Source organism: Microtus pennsylvanicus, chromosome 3 (genome assembly GCF_037038515.1).
Source record: "Microtus pennsylvanicus isolate mMicPen1 chromosome 3, mMicPen1.hap1, whole genome shotgun sequence".
Lineage (NCBI taxonomy): Eukaryota > Metazoa > Chordata > Mammalia > Rodentia > Cricetidae > Microtus > Microtus pennsylvanicus.
In genome coordinates, this window is record NC_134581.1 from 18,673,109 (window position 1) to 18,692,972 (window position 19,864).

At 42.3% G+C, this 19,864-nt stretch overlaps 1 protein-coding gene across 4 annotated transcripts in view; it reads right to left on the minus strand.

Annotated features, from left to right (window-relative positions):
- The window catches only part of Cpne4 (copine 4), a 457,031-nt gene that overhangs the window by 12,298 nt on the left and 424,869 nt on the right, over positions 1-19,864 (minus strand). For all 4 annotated transcript variants that reach the window (XM_075964808.1, XM_075964810.1, XM_075964809.1 and 1 more), the window contains 3 exons: positions 13,467-13,600; positions 1,836-1,890; positions 571-622 (listed from right to left, as the gene is read on the minus strand). In XM_075964808.1, coding sequence (XP_075820923.1) covers positions 571-622; positions 1,836-1,890; positions 13,467-13,600 — 241 coding nt within the window. The remainder of the gene's footprint in view (positions 1-570; positions 623-1,835; positions 1,891-13,466; positions 13,601-19,864) is intronic.

Here is a 19,864-nt window from a genome sequence, read left to right on the forward strand (position 1 = left end):
GCCAGGAGAAAACACTGTCACATGGGCTAGACCAAGTGTTTAAGCCTTGGGGCTCTTTCTTGAACAAAACCATGAAGCTCTTTGTTTTAAATCACCTTGGTCAGTGTGCTGGGAGTGTCAAATGATTTCTGCCTTTCGCTCTCTCTTTAAATCTACACAGAGAGGACGCTGAGGAAAATCCAGATGAAAAGATGAGAAGCGGAAAGAGGAATGTCTCATCTTGGTCCATCATGGGCCATTCTCTTATTTAAAAAAAATTAAAATTAATCTTTAATCAATGAATTCAGTAAAGCTAATGGATTGATTAACTTTATTTTGGTTAGAAGAACCCAGAATTTTATTGAAAGCTCAGGATTTCCCAGCCTTGTCTCTTCCAGGGTGCACCGCCCCACTCTATAATGTAATCCTCCATTCCCATGGAGCAAGGTGGCTAATTTGGATTCTCCGAACCTGTTTCTGTGCTGCGGACACTCCCAGCTGAGCTGCCGCTCTAGGAGATAGGAACTGAACCCAGAGAGGTGCACAGAGCCAGGCTCTGAGACACTGGCTCCCTTTCTTGTTGTGACTTACCTGCACACTCTGGGTTGTCTTCATTAAAGTTGATTGCAAAGTCATGAGAGACCTAAACACCGATTAGAATTTTTTAAGAAAAAGGAAGAAAGGAGAATTATAACTTGGATCCAATAAGGAGGCACTAGGGGCTTAGGGTTTGCAAACAAATGGCCTTTCATTCATTGTGAGTTAAGCAGAAGGCACCGTTTTAAGCCATTATAGAATCAATCTGAGATGGAGGGTGAATTCTCAGCTCCCTGTGGAGCTGCAGTGACAGGAAGATTTTCTAGGATCTGATAAATGCTGGCAGGAGGGAAAAGTAAATCATATGTTTTTTTTTTTAAGAAAAAAAGAAAGAAAGAAAAAGAAAAGGCTTCAGAAAAAGGTAACTACAGATCGTTTCTAGATTAACTGGCCACAGACTGAAGGGTTCAAGTTGAATGAGCTCTGTGTCCACCTGTGTAAGAAAGTAAGCACCCAATGAACTCGAGCTGACTGATAGGCATGGTGCTGCTCACAGAGGCACTGGCTAAGCTGTTGACATTTAGGGATCATTCTGACAGACAGAATTACAGAGCACGAGGATCTTCATGTACACACAGGTGAACTAGAATGACTTCTACTTCGGAAAAAAATGAATAGAGTGATATAGCCTGCAATCTTCTGTCCCAAGCCCCCCTGCCTGGCAGTGCCTAAGCAGAAGGGCTGATGATACACTGCCTGCTATTTTCCTCCCCCTAGAATCTGATAAAAGAAATGGGCTCTTCTGCCATCTGGACAGTTTTAGTAAATCACTTGGAAAATGTGCATGGAAAATTCCACCTTGAAGGTATTTCTGACCATTGAATCTCTTGGGCACTAAAAAATAGGTCACTTCATTAAAAGACAGACGCCTCCTTTCTTCGTGGGAGGTCACAGGTGAAGCAGCTGGTGTGTGCCCACTGACCAGGCAAGTGAGCTGCCCTACTTGGTTGATTTAGCTCAAGTTTTTCTTTAGCCTGCAAATCTGGATGTACACAGTTTGAATCCCTGGAACCCAGTGGTTTGGGGGTGTTTTCTGAGTCTCTCACCATATTAGTGAGTTAAACTAAGGATTCCTGTAACCAGACCTTTAAAATACATACCAAGAATACCCAGATTTTGTTTATTTATTTATTTGTTTATTTATCTATTTATTTTGCCGAAGGCACTCTTGGACCACCATAGCTTCATTGAGAGCAAAAGCAAGCTTGCCAAGATGAGATTCCACAGTGCAGCACATGATCCCACCTCCGCTCACTCACCGTGTACTCTGGGGGTATCCTGGCGCCAAACCCAAAAGCCGGGAACATTTTGTCACTGGAATTAAACAAAAAAGAAGCCACTTCATTTATTCATCTAAGAAGGAAGGGAAATATGAGCCTGCTTAACCTCCCTAGGACACGTTGCCAAGCCAAGTGCTGACTCACGCAATGGCACAAATAATCAAAATGAAGAAACATTCCTTACCTTTCAGTACTCATTAGCATATACTCTCTAGCAATTTTTTTTTAATTTTTAGTTTTTACTAAATTTGATAACCAAGAGTAAAACGGACCCAAAATTTGTATATATCCCACCCCCGTAGCTGTGATTTTATGTTTCCTTGAAATAGTGAATGATGAGGAATTTGGCAACTCCAATCAATGACTGAATTAGGGTCGTCCATATACATAATTAAAAAAAAAGATGATTATTCTTTATTTTTCATGAAGGTAGACACATTGAAGAGAAGCACCCCCGAAGATGCTGCTGCTGATTAGAGCGAGGGTTCAAACAGAGACAACCCAGATCTGAGGAGATATCAACAGGCACAGGGAAGCTCAGTAGGCTGCTACTCCACAAGGCATGATCTCATTCATAGCAGTCCCTGTGCCTTCACCTTAAACATACACATAAGAAACAACTAATTATTTGCATTTTCTTTTCTTACTTCCTGAACTCAAAGGGACCCAGTGTTTTGTGGGGGTGAGGGTGGGATAAAGGGGAGGAGATGGGAGATGAGAACATGAGGGAACGGAATGGTTGAGGGGGGGAGAGGGACAGAGTGGGAGAACAATGGAAGAGAGATCTTGATAGAAAGAGCCACTATGGGGCTAGGGAGAAACCTGGTGCCAGTAAAATTCTCAAGAATGACCCCAGCTAAGACTCCTAGCAATAGTGGAGAGGGTGTTCCAACTAGCCTCCCCCTGTAATCAGATTGGTGAATACCCCGACTATTATCCAGTAACCAATGGAACCAGATGTAGAGATCCACAACCAAGCACCAGGCTGAGCTCTGGGAATCCAATCGAAGAGAGTGAAGGGGGAATACACCAGCCATGTAGGTCAAGGTCATGATGGATGAATCTACAGAGACAGTTGAACCAAGCTCGTGGAAACTCATAAACTCTAGAGTTTAGAGTAGTTGTGCAGTATCCATGGGACCAAACTAGGCCCTCCATATGTGGGAGACAGTGGTGCAGCTTGGATTATCTGAGGGGCCCCTTGCAGTAGGACCAGAATCTATCCCTGGTGCATGAGCTAGCTTGTTGGAGACCATTCTCTATGGTGGGATGCCATGCTCAGCCTTAATGGAGGGGGAAGGGCTTGGTCCTGCTCCAACTTAATGTGCCAGACCTTGTGGACTCCCCATAGCGCCCCTTACCTGTTGGGAGGAGTGGATGAGGGGTGGGCTGGGGTGGAGGCAATGGGGGATGGAAGGAGGGGTGGGAGGGAGAACCGTGGCTGGAATGTAAAATAAAATTTAAGAAATAAATAAATAATTTTTTTTGAAAAAAGATCTTTTTCGTTTACATGTTTCTTAGGCAGGGCCCCACTCTATAGCCAGACTGGTCTAGAAATTGTAATGTAGTCTAAACTAGCTTCTAATGCATGGCAGACCTCAAGCTTCAGCCTTCTAAGAGCCGAGACTCTAGACACATGCCATAGTGCCCAGGTATATTAATATCTTACATTCTCACTGCCTACTGACCCTGACTGCCCTGTCCCCTCAGCTTCATTGCTGTATTTCTTCACTGAAGGTCTGCTCAATAAATAGCCAATGGTACAGTCCACACAACCTTTAAAGTCACTAAGACATGGGTATACACAACTCTGATGAAGATCCATGCGAGTCACACCCACCCTTTGTTTGTCTTGGTGTCTTTTACAATCACTTCTTCTATTTCGTGTGTTATATCTTAAACCTAATTGTACTGCACTCCAGTTAAGAGGATGGGGAAGGGCGGGGGCTTTAACATTTATTGACACACACGATGCGCTAGCTCTCTCCCAGATGCTGTAAATACTTACACAGCCCTGGGAGTTCCACTTATTCTAATCTTAGGAAGACAGAGTAAATGTTATCTTGAGTCCATGATATTCTATTTACCATTATAATGGAATAACTACATGTAATGTTGAACAGCTACTAGCAATTCCAGGACCTCGGTCCCCAAACAGGCAACACACAAGACCTTTCTTAAGCAAATTGTGTGCTGCAGTGGTGCTCTGAAATACCGGTCTTGGGAGAAGGTGTGTCCTTCTCCTGCCAAGTACCTTTGTTGGGGTTCTCTCCTAGGAAGAACACAACTGAGGTTTGTTCCTACAGTTTTCAGTTCTCCCTAGAGTTGGTCAAGGACAAAGAAGGAATTCAGATTAGATTTTCTATAGGAAAAGAGGACATTCAGTCTGGGCCAAGCTCCACTTTCTGAGGGACTTCAAGAAAATTGAAGTAACAAAACCAGATTCTCTCCCATCCCTTCCTATTTAGAAGTTGTTAGCAACCCGTGACAGCTTTGACGAAACCTTCCAACACGTAGTCGATTGCACACAGGTGGAGTTAGAGATCTAGAGAAAGCAGAGTTCTCTAAAGCGAGGGCGGAAGTCCTCTATGAAACCACACACTCCCTCGTCTGCTTGTAGCTGTGTCAGGCCAGGCTCTGTCGTTCACTGCATCTGGCATGCCTTAGAGAAAGTGTGGTTGCAAATAAATCAGAGACTCACCATAGCTTATAGAGGATTAGTAACAGCTCCAAGGAGAAATAAAAAACAGGACTCCTGGTCCTTGGAAAGATTGAAAGACTTTGTCTCAACTCTTCCTCCTTAGCCAAAGAAAGAGTGGTAGGCAAGGGAGGCTCTTGCTGGCTAAGTTAGAAGACTTTCCTGGTGGCAAGCATGGGTCCTGGACCATCCACAGCAGGGTTGCCTCAGGAGTCTGAACCAGGAAGCCTGGGAGGTGTTACATCCTTAACTTACTGTCTGTTTTGATGAGTTTTCTCTCTCTCTCTCTTTTAGGGGACATCTGGTAAGGGTGTGTGCAGATCTAATGCTCTACCTACTTCCCATCACTGACCCTGGTGCCTTAATGATGCTCCTTTCACACCCACTAAACCACCCTTGGGAATTTGAAGTTTGCAAAGGTTCAGGCCCTGTTACGTAATTGAGTTTCAAGAGTGAGACAGTCAGGAAACGCCTCACCTACAAGGAGAATAATTAATGCTACAGAAGGGCTCAGTTCTCTGAAGTCAGCCACTATAAAGCTTCTACTTAATAAACATACTGAAGAAAAAATTCCCAGCCTAGCACAATAGATTTAAAGTCCATTCCTCCTACTTAAAAATAAGACCAGGCAGAAAGGAGTATTATGCAATGACCAAGGGAAGGAAGTGGAATAAAGGAAAGCTTTCTATGAGAACACTTCAAAGAAGTCAGAACCCAATCCACTGGGCACTGAGCAAATGGGCCATTAGCAACTATTGGGAGAAAAACCCAGGCAAACGCTGCCCACCTGGACATTTCAGAAGCATATTACCATGCTGGTAAAGGTTACACTTCTTACCATCACCATAAAGCAAGCAAACAAACAAAAAACACAACAAAAGGGTCCGTGTCCTTCCATGGTGACGTATCAGCTGTCCTTAGTTTCCCAGGAAATGGCCATGTCCAATGTCCAAATATCCCCCAGGTGGGAAATTTGATCTTAAGTACATTTCACTGTGTCCATTAAGGAAACACTGCGCTAAAGCAAGACATTAATACACGCCAAGGGATGCATACTACATGGCAGTGTGCATGCCAGTGGGGGTCAGCTCAAACACGGTGGCCTTCCAGAGCACTTGGGTCTTGGTAAAAAGAATTTTGCATGCAGTCATCTTAAAATTGAGGTCCAGGGATAGAAGTGCAATAGTCTTCTGGGGACATGAGGGTGTGACTTTCTTTTTTAAAAACAAAATCAGCATTCAATTCTCCTACTTCCACACATACAATTTGTTGAAATCAGTCTTCTGGGAGCTCTGTGATAGTGAGACCTGGTCGCATTCATCCCTTTCCCTTCATGATTCCTCTTTTCTTTACCTCTTCTGAGTCTCAACTGCTATGCTGCGTTGCTTCAAAGAACAAAAACTGACAGTACCAAGTAGAGGAACTATCCTACAGGATTCCGGCACCCAGTACAGAGTATGGAGATTCCACCTCCAAGTACAGGGCATCAGGATCCCAGCTCCGAGTACAGAGTACCATGATGGAGGAAGTTCACTGGTTAATTAATAAAGAAACTGCTTGGCCCTGATAGGTTAGAACATAGGTGGGTGGAGTAAACAGAATAAAATGCTGGGAGGAAGAGGAAGTGAGCTCATACACCTTAGCTCTGCTCTCTGGGGCAGACACGATGAAGCTCCGACCCAGGATGGATGTAGGCTAGAATCTTCCTGGTAAGTGCACCTTCGGGTGCTACACACATTATTAGAAATGGGCTAGTCCAGGTGTGAGAGTTAGCTGAGAAGAGGCTAGATATAATGGGCCAAGCAGTATTTAAAAGAATACAGTTTCCGTGTAATTATTTCGGGTTTAAAGCTAGCCATGCGAGCGGCCGGGTGCTAGGAATGTAGCCCACAGCTCCCACAACAGTACCAGAATTCCAGCTCCGAGTACAGAGTACCAGGATCCCAGCTTCGAATACAGAGTACCAGGATCCCAGATCAAAGTACCTAGTACCAAGATTCAATTACTGAACACAAGATTCAAACATCAAGAAAAGGAAAACTTCTACAAAGGTCAGTAGGAACCAAATTTTCTGCAACTCAGGTCATTGCCAATTTTCACTTTAAAAATTGTGGGTTGTAGCTAAGTTGCAGAACACCTACCCATCCCATAGATATCTTTGAGTTCAATCACTAGTACTGTGTAAAAGAAAGAATTTAGGATGTTGTTATTGTCAGTCATTAAATCATTAAAATAATTTTTTGGAGTTGGTAAGATATCTCAGTAGGTAAAGGTGATTGACACCAAGCCTGAAGACCAAGCTTGAGCTGGGCCTGGGACACACATGGCAGAAGCAGAGAACCAACACCTAATAGCTGTCCTCCAGCCTCCACAGGTGTACCATGGCACAATGCTGTTTAAGGATTCATTCTCATATGTGTGTGTGTGTGTGTGTGTGTGTGTGTGTTTGTATGTATGTATGTTTGTCTGTGACATGTGCATGTGAGTGTCAGAGGCCAGAAGAGGGAGCTCTCCTGGAGCTAGAGTTACAAGTGCTGTAAGCCTCCTGATGGGGGTTTTAGGAACTGAATTTAGGTCCTCAGCCAGAGCAGTATGTGCTCTTAATTGCTGAGCCATCTCTCCAGACTCCATCCCCTAAACAGTTTTGGTTATAAACTATTATGGTAGGGGGAGGGATGGTTATGTCATTGGAAGAATTGAGCAATACTATAGGTTAAAAGCCACTTTCACATACTTGTTTATAAGAGCAAATTTCTTAATATTTATATTGACACAGACAAAAAATTGGTTAGAATTTATGATAGATTCTGCATTGTGAGCAATAGGTAGCCCTTACCACCCATAGATATATAAGCAAACTGGGCTCCCCCACCTCCACACACACCATCTGTTTTGTTGAGAGCTGATTTCCAAAACCTTTATATTTCTTATATACAATAATTAAAGTCTGAGATTCTTAACATATGAATGTTTTAGATCAATAATATTCACATTAAGGCTGCAATAAAAATTCAATCCAGAGATATTTTTAGAATAATTTGAATCTCTTCATAATGAATCATTTTAGAAATTAAAAATTACATGCATATAATATCCTTGTTTTCCTTATATATTTATATGACTTCAAAATGACTTCAAACCAAATTTATAATGATACCCTGAGTACTAGAGAAGGGGTTCAGATGGTAGAGTGTCTGGCATGCACAAGGTATTTTTTGTAAAAAAAAAAAAAGATGGCCAATACTCAATCAGCACAGCATTTAAATTATATTGGGCAGTTACAAGAGTTACATGAGAGTTTGTTTTTAAATATCCGTATTTATAACACTCCAGAATTTTCAATTCTTATCTCCACTTAAACTTACAACAAAGAAAGATGTCTCCAGTGAAACACGCGTGAGGGCTGCATACCTTTACAGAATCCCTTCAGAGGCAAATGAACAAAACAATCAAACAAAGGGACAAACCCTTAGAGGTCACTTGTCCAACCTGACCTTTAGACACTGGAATCCTTTCTCCTTTTGTGTTCAGTTTATTTTTAAAGATTGAATTTTGAGTCTTAAAGATAACACCCTCCAGCATTGATTATTTATGACAGGCAGAACTGCATGGGCTCTGCAAAGAAAACTAGATGAGCCTTCAGTTTACAGCCAAAGACATAAATCTCGCGAGAACAGAGGTACCAGGTCTACCTGTCACCAGGACCCTTAAGGGTATGTCATCATACTCTTTCTATTAGCCTTGTTGACTCTTCTCCACAAGAGGCTGGCCTGCTCCTAATGATTCAGAATAAGAACTTCATCTATGTTCTTGTAACAGAGGCCATGTGTGTCAGAATACTGACTACCCCAGTCACCACTATGAAGGTTTTCTCCTTGTCCATCCTCCTTCCAGCAGGGCAGAGTGGGCCTTCCTCCCTTTACACTCTCCAGTCTTGCACAAGATAGGGTTTTCTGGGCCATGCTAAGCTGGGACTATGCTTGTTTTTGCTGTTTTGAGATATGGTCTCTCCACATATTTCATGCTGGCCTTGAACTCCTATGGTCCTCTGGCCTTAGGCTTGCTAGTGCTGGGCTTCCAGGTATGAGCCACAACACCTGATTTACTGTGGCTTATGGACACACCTCTGCAATCTACTAGACTTTGAGCTACACAGGGAAAATTCTGCCATGTTGTTTTTTTTTTTGTTTGTTTGTTTTGCTGTCCCACACAAGGGGATTGGTATCCAGGAGTTCCAGCAGGGACATTGCCATTCTAACTGACCCAGCACTCCTTACTCAATGGTGGATTTCAAGGCTGGATAACCATTAGAGCAACAACAATAAAATCCCATTCAAGGTGCACAGCAGACCACGAAATCAGCCTTGGTGACTTCTTGGTGAGATCCAAGTGCCAGCATGTTTGAAGCTTTCCAAGTGTTTTGTGATGCGCAGACAAAGAAGAGACTCCTAATGGAATGAGGTGGAGTATGGCAAAGGCTATACTGATATAGAACCCTGATCTTCTGTTGTCTCCTGGTCTCAGTTCCCAAAGTAGCTAAGATCACAGGCTGGTGGCCAGCAGGCCTAGCCAGGCTTTTTGTTAGAGGACTGTTCCTGCTTTTTGAGACCCAGAACTATGTTGGCCCCAAGAAAAGTATGCTACTTTGACACTGAGGTGTGCTGTGGGATATTTGTTTACTGTGTGAAGATGAATTTCTGTGATTGGTTTGATAAAGAGCTGAATGACCAATAACTAGGCGAGAATATAAGGCGGGACTTCTGGGTAGAACGAGAGGAAGTAAGAGATGAGTCTAGATGCCATTGAGACATGGAATGAGTTGGACACACAGAGTGGAAAAGAGGTAAAAACCCATGTGATAGAAGGTAGATTAACATTAAAAAATGGTTTAAATTAAGTTATAAGAGCTAGTGGGGTTGGGATGAGCCTAAGCTAAGGCCTAATTTTCATAATCAATCTCCATGTCTTTTTTTGGGGCTTGTGGTGGAAAAGAAAGTCCTTTACAAAGGTGTAGAAGCAGCGTGGACGCTGTGAGTGAACGCTCTTGAAAGAAGCCGTGGCAGCAGAGACTGATCAGGATTTCAGTACTGTGGAGAGACTGGAGCGCTTACATCTATTGGCTAATTGCTTTACCTTGGGCTAGCATTAGCTCCTGGGATAGCCATTCCTTACCCGACTCTAAGTTGGAGCTAATTCCACCAACCTGAAAGCTAAGAATAGTATCAGAAAGCAATCTGGGCCTATAGAAAGCCTTCCCTATCTTACTGTAACTACCTCACTGATGTTCCCACCAATGTACTTTAAACTTGCCTTAATTTATGACTTTATTTGTTCTGTGAAACTATAAAATTTCATGAAGCTGTTTCCACACTGGAACCTGCCACTTGGAGTAATCTAAATCTGTGTTCTCAGGCTGTGGTCATTCAAAATGGCTCCAGAATAAATGGTTTCTCCTTCTCTATAAGATGAGCGCTCTGGATTTTGTCTTGATAGTGCCGACCGGAACTATACTGCATCAGGGAATGTGTATATGTGTGTGCCCAGGTGTGCACGTGCATGTGTGTGCGCACACTCATTTGTGTGGGCAGTCGAGGCATGTGGGCTGGGATCGTTCTTGCAGAGGGTGAGGGACAGCACAGGCCAGCAGCAGTATCTTCTGAATTTGGGGACAGCTATCTTGTGGTTGGGGAAGCCTCTCTTCAAGGTCATTTGGAGAAGAGATTTATGACTCCTCAAGCTGTTCTCCTCAATGGGTCACCGCTAATGATTCAGTAGCGATGACTGTACAAGCCAGGGAGAAAACCCTTGGCCATCAGAGGCAGAGAGGGATTGCTAAGGCTCATGGGAACTGAAACCCCTGCATGGTTGCGGGAGGAGGGTGATGCCTTCTGTCAGTTTTTATGCGAGTTGTTTCTTTTTAAGCGCCAACCTTTCTGACTTTGATGCAAGAATAAATTAATTCCAGAGCCCTGACTTGAAATTTTCCGACTCTGCCTGTCTACTGTCTATCCACCCACACAAAAGAGAAACTGTCCAACCTTGTCAGCTTTAAAGGGAGCAGCTTGCATTCCAAGCTCTCCCAGGGAGTCTCTTGAAAGATCATGGAGGTTTTTCTCAAACCTCTTTTTCTTCTTTAGAATTTGCCATTTTAACGAAGACCTGCCTTCTTTAGACACAAAATGCTGCTTTCCTGGGCTGCCCGAAGGTGATTTACTTGTCCAGCTGGGCATGATGACTTCAGACTTACCCTATTAAAATTTAAAAGGAATAGTTTCTAATGACTCCTCATGTCACACCTAAGGTGACATAGCTTATGTTTATATGGAATCTGTGCTTTTGGCAGAATGCAAAATATCTGTCAACTTTTGTCTGATTGGCATTCTAAAGGGATAAAAAACTTTAAAGGATGTCCAGTCACTCTGACTAATCATTCTGCATGTGAGGCAACCAGGAAGTGAACACACTCTGCAGGGATTAGTCAATAAATGCTTTCTGATGATGGATGCGTATCTGGAGCAGCAAAGGAAGGTGATACAGGATCATGATGCAGACTCTGGGTCTCAGCATCTCAGTTCTGAAAAACTGACCACACCACCCTTTAAAATTTCATATTGGATGCCTTCTTCCCTGCAGGTTCATAGTTCTTGTAATATACTCCATAGTTTTCTTCAAGTTTTTATCCACTTATTTAGCTTTGATTTTATATGGGAGGGGGTCTTACTATGTTGCTTAGGTTGGGCTTGAGCACAGTGTCTACCTAACACTCCTTTGGGAAAGCTACTTTCTACTATCTACATCTCAAGGTCCAAACATTAGGGGCTCTAAAATCATTCCCTCCCTTCCTTCTTATCTCCTTATGTGTACACACAAGATTATACTGGATTATAAACATGCTTCTATGTGAGTGAAGGAAGGCAGACAATTCTCACGCCTCTATCTTGGAGAAGCTTGAAGAAGTCTCCAACACTGCATAGATGCAGTGCATCAGACTCTTTCCTCCCTAGTAAAAATCTTCCCCTGGTTCAAACCCCTCTAGATATCATCCCTGAATTGGAGCCTGAAGAAATCAGAGTGGAAGCTCTTTATTTTCAAATAAATGGGATTTATTAGAATGGCTCACAGGCCGTGGTCCAGCTAGTCCAACAATGGCTGTCTATCAGTGGAGAGTTCAAGAATCCAGGAGTTGTTCAGTTTCCAAGGTTGAATGTTATCAGCTGGTCTTTAGTACACACTGGAATTCTGAAGAAGTAGGCTCTAATGCCAGTGAAGGAATGGACTTGCCAGTGAGGGCAAGCAGGCCAAAAGCAAAAACATCCTTCTTCAATGTCCTTTATATAGGCCGCCACCAGAAGATGTGGGCCACATTAAAGGTGCCTCTTCCTCCCTCAAAAGATCCAGATTAAAAGTGGGTTTCCCCACTTTTAAATGATTTAATTAAAAAAATGCCTCACAGGTGTGCTGAGTCACTTGGGGTTTCGTTAATCCCAGATATAGTCAAGAAAACATGTCCAAGAGTAGCCATCGCCACACACTTCAACAAGGTCATTTAAGGAGGCTTTATGGGTGCAGCAAAAGACGTTGGAGAGGAATGTTGTGCATGTTCATTGCTCATTGATTTAATAGGACCCGCTAATGTACTCTCTAAGTGTCTCTATGACACATCGGGGTACTTTAGCAAAAACATGAATGACCAGGGCTAATGCAGAGACCTCAGCAGGCAGGAGGCTGATTGACCTTTCTTATAACCGTGACCTGGGCTTCACAAGCCTTTCCAGCCTTTACTATGTTGCGGCAGTAACAGGCTCTTTTGTTGCTATTGTTGTTTTTAGCATGGTTATTACCAATAATGAACTCAGGAAGAACAGAAATCACTTTATGTGCTGAAATTTCTCTAAACCCAGCGGATAAAGTTGTTTTGTTTATTTTCTTGGATGGAAAGGTCAGCTCACCACAGCTCATTACTGACTAGCCTTGTGTCACACTCACATCAGGGGGTCCTCTGAGATGTAAACGTTTATGTTTACACTGGTTCTACCTCAAAAAGCCTTAAACAAATGTCTGCGCTCCTTCGCTTTGTCTGGTGACACTGGAGTGACAGCCCGGATCCAGCTTACTGCAGTTGTGCTGATCACCTGTCTGGGGGAAATACTGTGGCGGGGAAGGCTAGCATTTATCATTGAGAAGTCAAGGAGAAAGTAGTGCTACTGACGGGCTCTCAAGATCATCCCTGCATACATATGAACACACACACACACACACACACACACACACACACACACACACACACACGTTCCTGGCCACATAGGTGCACACCTGGGCAGACACATAGCTCTAAAACAGTGATGTTTTGAACTCAATGTACAGAGCGAGAAAGACTGAAGTTCAAACACCATCTCCGTCTGTGTGGTGGTGTACAAATAACTCAGCTTTCCTTTAGTTTTGTGCTTTCAAAAGTGATGGCTGTTATAGAAGGGGTCTAAAGTATGAATACAGCAACATCCGATAAAATCATGTCTAAAACTCGGGCCTCCGAGAACCTCCTTAGGCTGTATGAACAGTTCAGTAGGTCAAGGGCGATGCTGGCTCACGGACAGAGTGTGAGTAGCAAGGATCCCTTCACACTCAGTCCACACAATGAAAGTTAGATTGCTGTTAGTGACTTCGCAAGCCTAATAGGAGTGGCAAGCTGAGAGGGGGACCTGTCGGCTCACTACAGTGAACGTGGCACTAACTCAGTTTCTCTAGGTACAGAGAGAATGAAATATCTGGCCCAAGGCTTTATTCTGTTCTTCCGTGAGCCTCTGCATGAGGGCTTGCTGGAACTGATTGCCACTCTTCTGCCATGAGTCAGCTAAACCCTATGGGACCCCACTTAAAAGACAAGACCACAGTTGATGCCCGAAGCCTCTTACCTGTCGTAATCCTGGCAAATCTCTCCCACAGCCACCAAGGCCTTCAGGTACTCATTGGGCTGGTATGGGTGGATATAGTGCAGGGAACAGCTGTTCCTGGGGTCTCCGTTAGAGGCCGTGAAATCTATAGCTACCTGAAGAGGAAAACCAGAAGAATAGGTGGGGTTGAGTCAAGTGCATTGTTTAGGAGCTAGGACTAACCTGGAGAGAGACCTGGCCTCAGACAGAGAAAAATGAAGAGCACGTGACATATCCGGCTCATTAGGAAAGTGAGAGAAGTTAATTACTTTTCTGAACAGCTAGTTATTAATTTGACTGACGTCAGCTCTGCTGTCTTTTCTAATCCCCATCTCTTCCTGACCAAGCAGAATTTGAGATTATAATTTGGAAAGCCTAGTCCTCATTGATCCATGTCTCCAGGCAGCCAGGGTCAGGGCAGAGTATCTGGTTCCAGTTTTACAATTCGCAACAAAACAAAACAAAAAACAAACAAACAAACAAAAAACCCTCCTGTGCTCTATGGGCAGAACACCTCCACCTATGAAGGACAGTCAAGAATCCTTACGGTCAAATTCAGTGTAGAGAACACCCCATCTCCCCAAGAAAGCCAATGTCATATTTCCATGAATGGTCTGCTGCAGAGATATGTATTGGAGTGGTTTTAACAAATTTTCTCCCAGGAGTAACCCTGTAAGCATTCTCGCCATTCACAGGAGAACTCCTTTTGCAATGAGGAACACACCTGGGTAGCTTAGCGTTTCAAGTTGGAGTTAGAGAACAGAAGCCTCTGTCTGGCTATCCAGTAGTCTTTTCTCTTCCAACTTCCTGAGGTTAGTCTAACTCCCAACTCAAAATTTTCAAAATTAATATTTTAAGACAGCATAAAAAGCAATGAGTTTCTTTATGGAGTTTGTGTACATGAATGGCATCATATTTTATTCTTAATTATCCTTCTGCACAGTGCCTCGTGCCCCTTCTGGCTGAGTCCCATCCTCTGCTTGCTTATCACTTTGATTCTATTACCCTCTTTCCCCATCCCTTAGGATTTCTTCTTCCTCTCGTGGTCCTCTAGTTTCATCACACACACACACACACACACACACACACACACACACACACACACACACACACACACATACACACACATACACTTTTAAATCTAAGTTCCATATATAAGAGAAAACACGATGTTTGTCTTTCTGAGTTTGGTTATTTCACTTCATGCAATGATTTCCAGCTTGCATCCCACTCGTGTTAAGATTTCACTTTTTTGGCTGAGTAAAATTCCATTATTTATCCTACTTTTTAAATCCATTGATCGGTTGGGGGAACATCTGGTTGTACTGCCTCATTACTGTAGCTAGTACAACTACAAACATGGGGTGCCACATCTCTGTGGGATGTTGAGCTGGAGTCCTTCAGGTATATTCCCGAGTGGTGTATTCTGGTCAGAGAGTAGTTCTGTTTGCAGTTTTATGATGAGCCTCCACGCACATTTTCATTGTGGCTACAGAAGTTTATGCTCCCCACCTATAGTGAATAAGGGTCCCTCTCTCCCTACTCCCTCATTCTCATTTGTTATTAGTTTTTTTGATGGAATCTCAAAGCAGTTGAAACCTGCATTTTTTGATGGCTAAAGATGTTGGATAGCTTTCTAAGTATTTATTGGCTACTTATATTCATTATTTTTTGAATAGTGTATGGTACATGTGTGTGAGTGCACATGCAAGTGTGCATGCACATCAATGTTGGATACCTTTCTTGATCACTCTGCACCTTATATATTGAGGCAGTGTCTTTTGCTAAACCCAGAGCTTGCTGTTGGAATAGTCTGGCTAGTAGCTTGGTCCAGGGATTCGGCATCTGCCTTTCACACACTAGGATCATGGCTACACTCATTCGAATTTTACATGGATTCTGGGATCTGAACTCTGGTCCTCACAGTAACTGGACTTGTCAATTCTTGGGCTTATTTCTCGAGCGACTGAAGTCCTTTGCGAAAAGTTTTTGGCTATGACTACATCTTGAAATATTTTCTCTAGGTTTTCCTCTAAAAGTTTCAAAACTTCAGGTTTTACATTAAGGTATTTAATATATTTGGAATTTATTTTTTACATAGGGCTAATGACAAGTTTCATTCATCTGCATGTGGAAATCAAGTTGTCCCAATACCATTGTTAAAGAAACTGTTTTCTTTCCAATGGATGTTTTTGACATTGTATCAATACCATGCTCTTGGTACTGTTTTCCTGCTATAGCTCTGTAATGTAATTTGAAGCCAGTGATTGTGGTACCTCCAATACTATTCTTTCTCATAAGGGTAGTTGCAATTTGGGATGCTCTGTGTTTCTGTATTAAGGTTAGTATTTTTCCCTTTTTCTGTGAAGAAAAATGTCATTGGGATTTTTATTGCATTGGATGTATAGATCTCTTTCACGGCCCTCATCCTATTTGCAACATTAATTCCGACAGTCCATTAGGATAGGGGGGTTTCTAAGCTTTACTGTCTTCTTCAATTTCTTTCAGAGAGCTTTCCCACCTCTGTTGTTAGATTTTTCTTAGTTGTCTTATTTATTTTTAACCTACTGTCAATGGTACCCACCCCAGCCTCACTCTCTTGTTGTGAAGTATAGAGAGGCCACTGATTTCTGTGCACTGATTTTTGTCTACTGTTATTTTGCTGAAAGTGTTCATCAGGCCCAAGAGTTTTCTGGTGGAGTACATAGGGTCTCTATGCTAAGTACAGGACCATGTCATTTAAAATTGGAAAATTTGACATCTTCCCTTCCTCTGTGTATCCCGTTCATTGACTTCTCTTGTTTTATTGCACTAACTAAGGTTTCAAGACTGTATTAAAGAACAGTGGGGACCCTTACCTCTAGAAGCAAATGTCTAAATTTTTCCATTTACTATAATATTGGTTATAGGGTCGTTTTATAATAGCCTTCATTATGTTGAATTATATTCTTTCCAGTTCTGTTTCTCAGTACTTTTATAATAAAGGGATGCTGGGTTTGTCAAGGTTTTTTTGGCATTGATCATGTGATTTTTTATCTTCAAATCTAATCATTTGCTGATCATACATTCTGATTTCTGCTTGTTAAACCAATATTGCTCCCCTGGCTTCAAAACAACTTGGTCATGATGTGTACTCTTCTTAATGTGCTCTTGAGTTCAAGTTTTGAGTTCAAAAAATTTTTTGAGAATTTATACAGCATGTGGCATATCCAGTTTGGCATCAGGATGACACTGGCTTTTTAGAATGAGTTGGTAATGACCTTTGCCTTCCTATTTCAGAGAACCCTTTGAGAAGCATTGGTATTGGCTCCTCTTCAAAGAGTTGGTAGAATTTAGCAGTGACTACCTGGTCCTGGGCTTTCCTTTGTTGAGAGATCTTTCTATTACTGCTTTCATATTGTTTATGGATCTTTTGGAACTGGAGTTACGGACGGGTGTGAGTCACCATGTAGGCGCTGGAACTTGAACCCAGGTCCCCTGGAAGAAAAGCTAGTTCTCTTAACCACCAAGCCACCTTTCTAACCTTAAAAGAGGTCAACTTTTTGATAGAGTCTTCAGATGGTTCTTTATCAAATACTTCTTAACATTGAACACTTAAAGCCCAGGGTGTTAAAGTGAGAGGAAGCATCTCAGATTTCCAACAGTACCACCATCAAAATAACCCAGCCAGCAAAGACCTCTCAAAAACAGTTTAGCTTAGGGTGGGGAAAGTTACAAAGTGATGCCATGGGAGAGAGTAGAATGCTTATGTTATATTGTCTTTTCTTTTTCTTTATACTACAATAGAATGTACTTCCTGGCTCCCTAACAATAAGAAAGCTCTATTTTTCTCATATGATCTTGGGGATTATAAGACAAGAATTATTTGGCTGTGTTATATTAGAAAATTCTATTACAACTAGTAAATGAGATGCCCCCTGGGCTTAAAAATAAGGCATTCTGGAAGGATAAAAAGCTACATTTAAGAGTATGTTGGTTGGAAAATACATTACTTTGTCTTAGGTTGTAGCCCTGTAATCAATTAAAATAAAAATAAGCCAACTGTGAATTACTTAAAACTTCCTTTGCTTTCTTTCATGAAGTTACCCCCCTTCCTTCCTTACTTTTCTACAGGACTTAGTTAAAAATAAACTTAGGAAGGTTTCAACTCTATTTTCAGAATAACATGTTCATGCTTGACAAGGAATATCTACTGATAAGATGAAAGTAGGAGGTGTGCAATAGGGAAGATCATGGAAAGAGAGTCACTACTCCAAGATGTTCTGACCGTGAACAATCATGGAAAAGGAGGAATAACTCCTGCTAAAACTTCCCTCTGTACAGTCTGCTCTATTGGCATTATTCTCCTACATGAAACTATAAGGTAGAGATTGTTGCTTATTTTATTAATAATCATGATGCCCAAAGGTGTTGAAGATCACATAGGTACTATAGGGTGGAGTTGTGTTTAAAGCTATGTCTATATGCCTCCAAAAACAATGCTTCATTATTATACTCTTATACCTCTAAAGAGCATGCAAGTCTCTATTTAACATCCACCAGTAGATGACCAGGATAAAGAAATTGTGGTGTATGTATACATATATACAATGGAGTCCTTTCCAGTCATGAAGAAGAATAAAATTATATTTTCAGCAGAAAATTAGATGGCTCTGGGATCCTGTTCATTGTGTTAAGCAAAATAACTCAGATTCAGAAAGCCATACATTTTCTCTTGCCTGTGGATACTAGATTTTAGATAGATACATAGATTCACACACACACAGACACACACACATACACACACACACACATGATAAAGGAACTGAAGTCAGACTGTCTTGGCAAAGGAAGATGACTATTAGGAGAATAGAGAGAGAAAGTCTGGTCAGTGATTTTGTCAAAATACAAACTATGAATGAATGAAAATATCTTTATAAAGCCAATCACTATGTACAGTAAATACATGATAATATTTTCAAAAATCCTAATGTATGTACTGGGGTATAAATGTCCCCATTGAAAAATGATCAGAGGTAGAGAGGCTGACAGGTAGGAGGCAGAATGTAACTGAAAATTCAGAGGAAGTGGTCTTGAATCAATCAGTTCTCTGTGATTAAACAGTTGTGGAGGGACGGGAAGGACAATCAAAATGTGTATGGCAGATGGATAAGGATGGGAAGACCGTCTACTGAGGGTGGATGGAGGTGGCCCCGAAGAGACCTCAAATGCTCTATCTTTTGGGATGGGCTTCATCCTGAAAGTGAGAACCAACCTTCACAAAGAAACTCCCTTGAATCCAGCACTGTGATGCAAGCCAGAGATAATTGAAACCTCCATGACTTCTGAGCAGGAGACAGGAAGCACCCTGGGACCTGCTCATGAGGCTCTTGCCAGAAAAATATGGTCAAAATGCATGCAGACAATTCCAGAAAAATATTTCTAAGAAGAACATGCAAGAGGGGCTCAGAGACTGGGCATGATGGTACATGCTGTTGACTCCAGCACTTGGGAAGGCAAGCTGATTCAGGAGGGTTGTAGAACAAGGCCAGCCTGGGCTACGGAACAAGAGATGACATTTATCATAGTATGGTAGGTCCCTGGGTTAGCTAAATTCAGCTCAGAGATCCACCATTCTCAACCTTTTTCTCTCAGACAAATTTTGGAGGCAACAGCTCCTCACAGATGCAACTGAGTTTAAAAGGTAAGCCAGGGCTATGGTGGTCAGATGTGATGTCACCACTTTCCTTCCTACTGAGAAAAGCAGTTAAAACTCTTGGAAACCCTAAGCTTGGTGTGATGACATCCACCTGTAATTGCAGTGCTTAGAAGACCCAGGCAGAGGGATTATCAGTTCTAGGCTAGCCTGGGCTATGTAGTAAGACCTTGTCAAATCAAAACCCCAGACCAAACAGCTACCTCTTCCAGAGATTATTTTGACATATGGCTATTACTGTGATGATACATTATCTGAAGAATAAGTCATTGGAAAACGTTGACAGCTTTTGTTGTTATTATTATTGTTAAAATAATGCTGAAGATTGAACCAGAGTCTCAGGCCTGCTAAGCCATCTCACTTCTGTTTACAAAACTATCATGACAGTATCCCTCACAATGGAAGGCATCCTGCCTGTGCCTTCTGACTGTCAATGTAAGCTGCCAGTCAACCTCAGGTCTTCAGAACCTGCAATGTCAAGGGTATCATGTGACCGCAGACACGTATCAGTGGTGTGATGTGAAACTGGGAGATGAAATCAGGTAGAATGGATGGAGAAGAACCCGTTCAGAAAAGCAGAAACTGGAGACAGAAGTACCTCTCCTGTTCTCCCCAGGCAGGCGAGATGCTCTAGTCATTCTGCCGCCAATGGCTGGTGTCTGAGCCTTGGTGTTTCATCTAGATG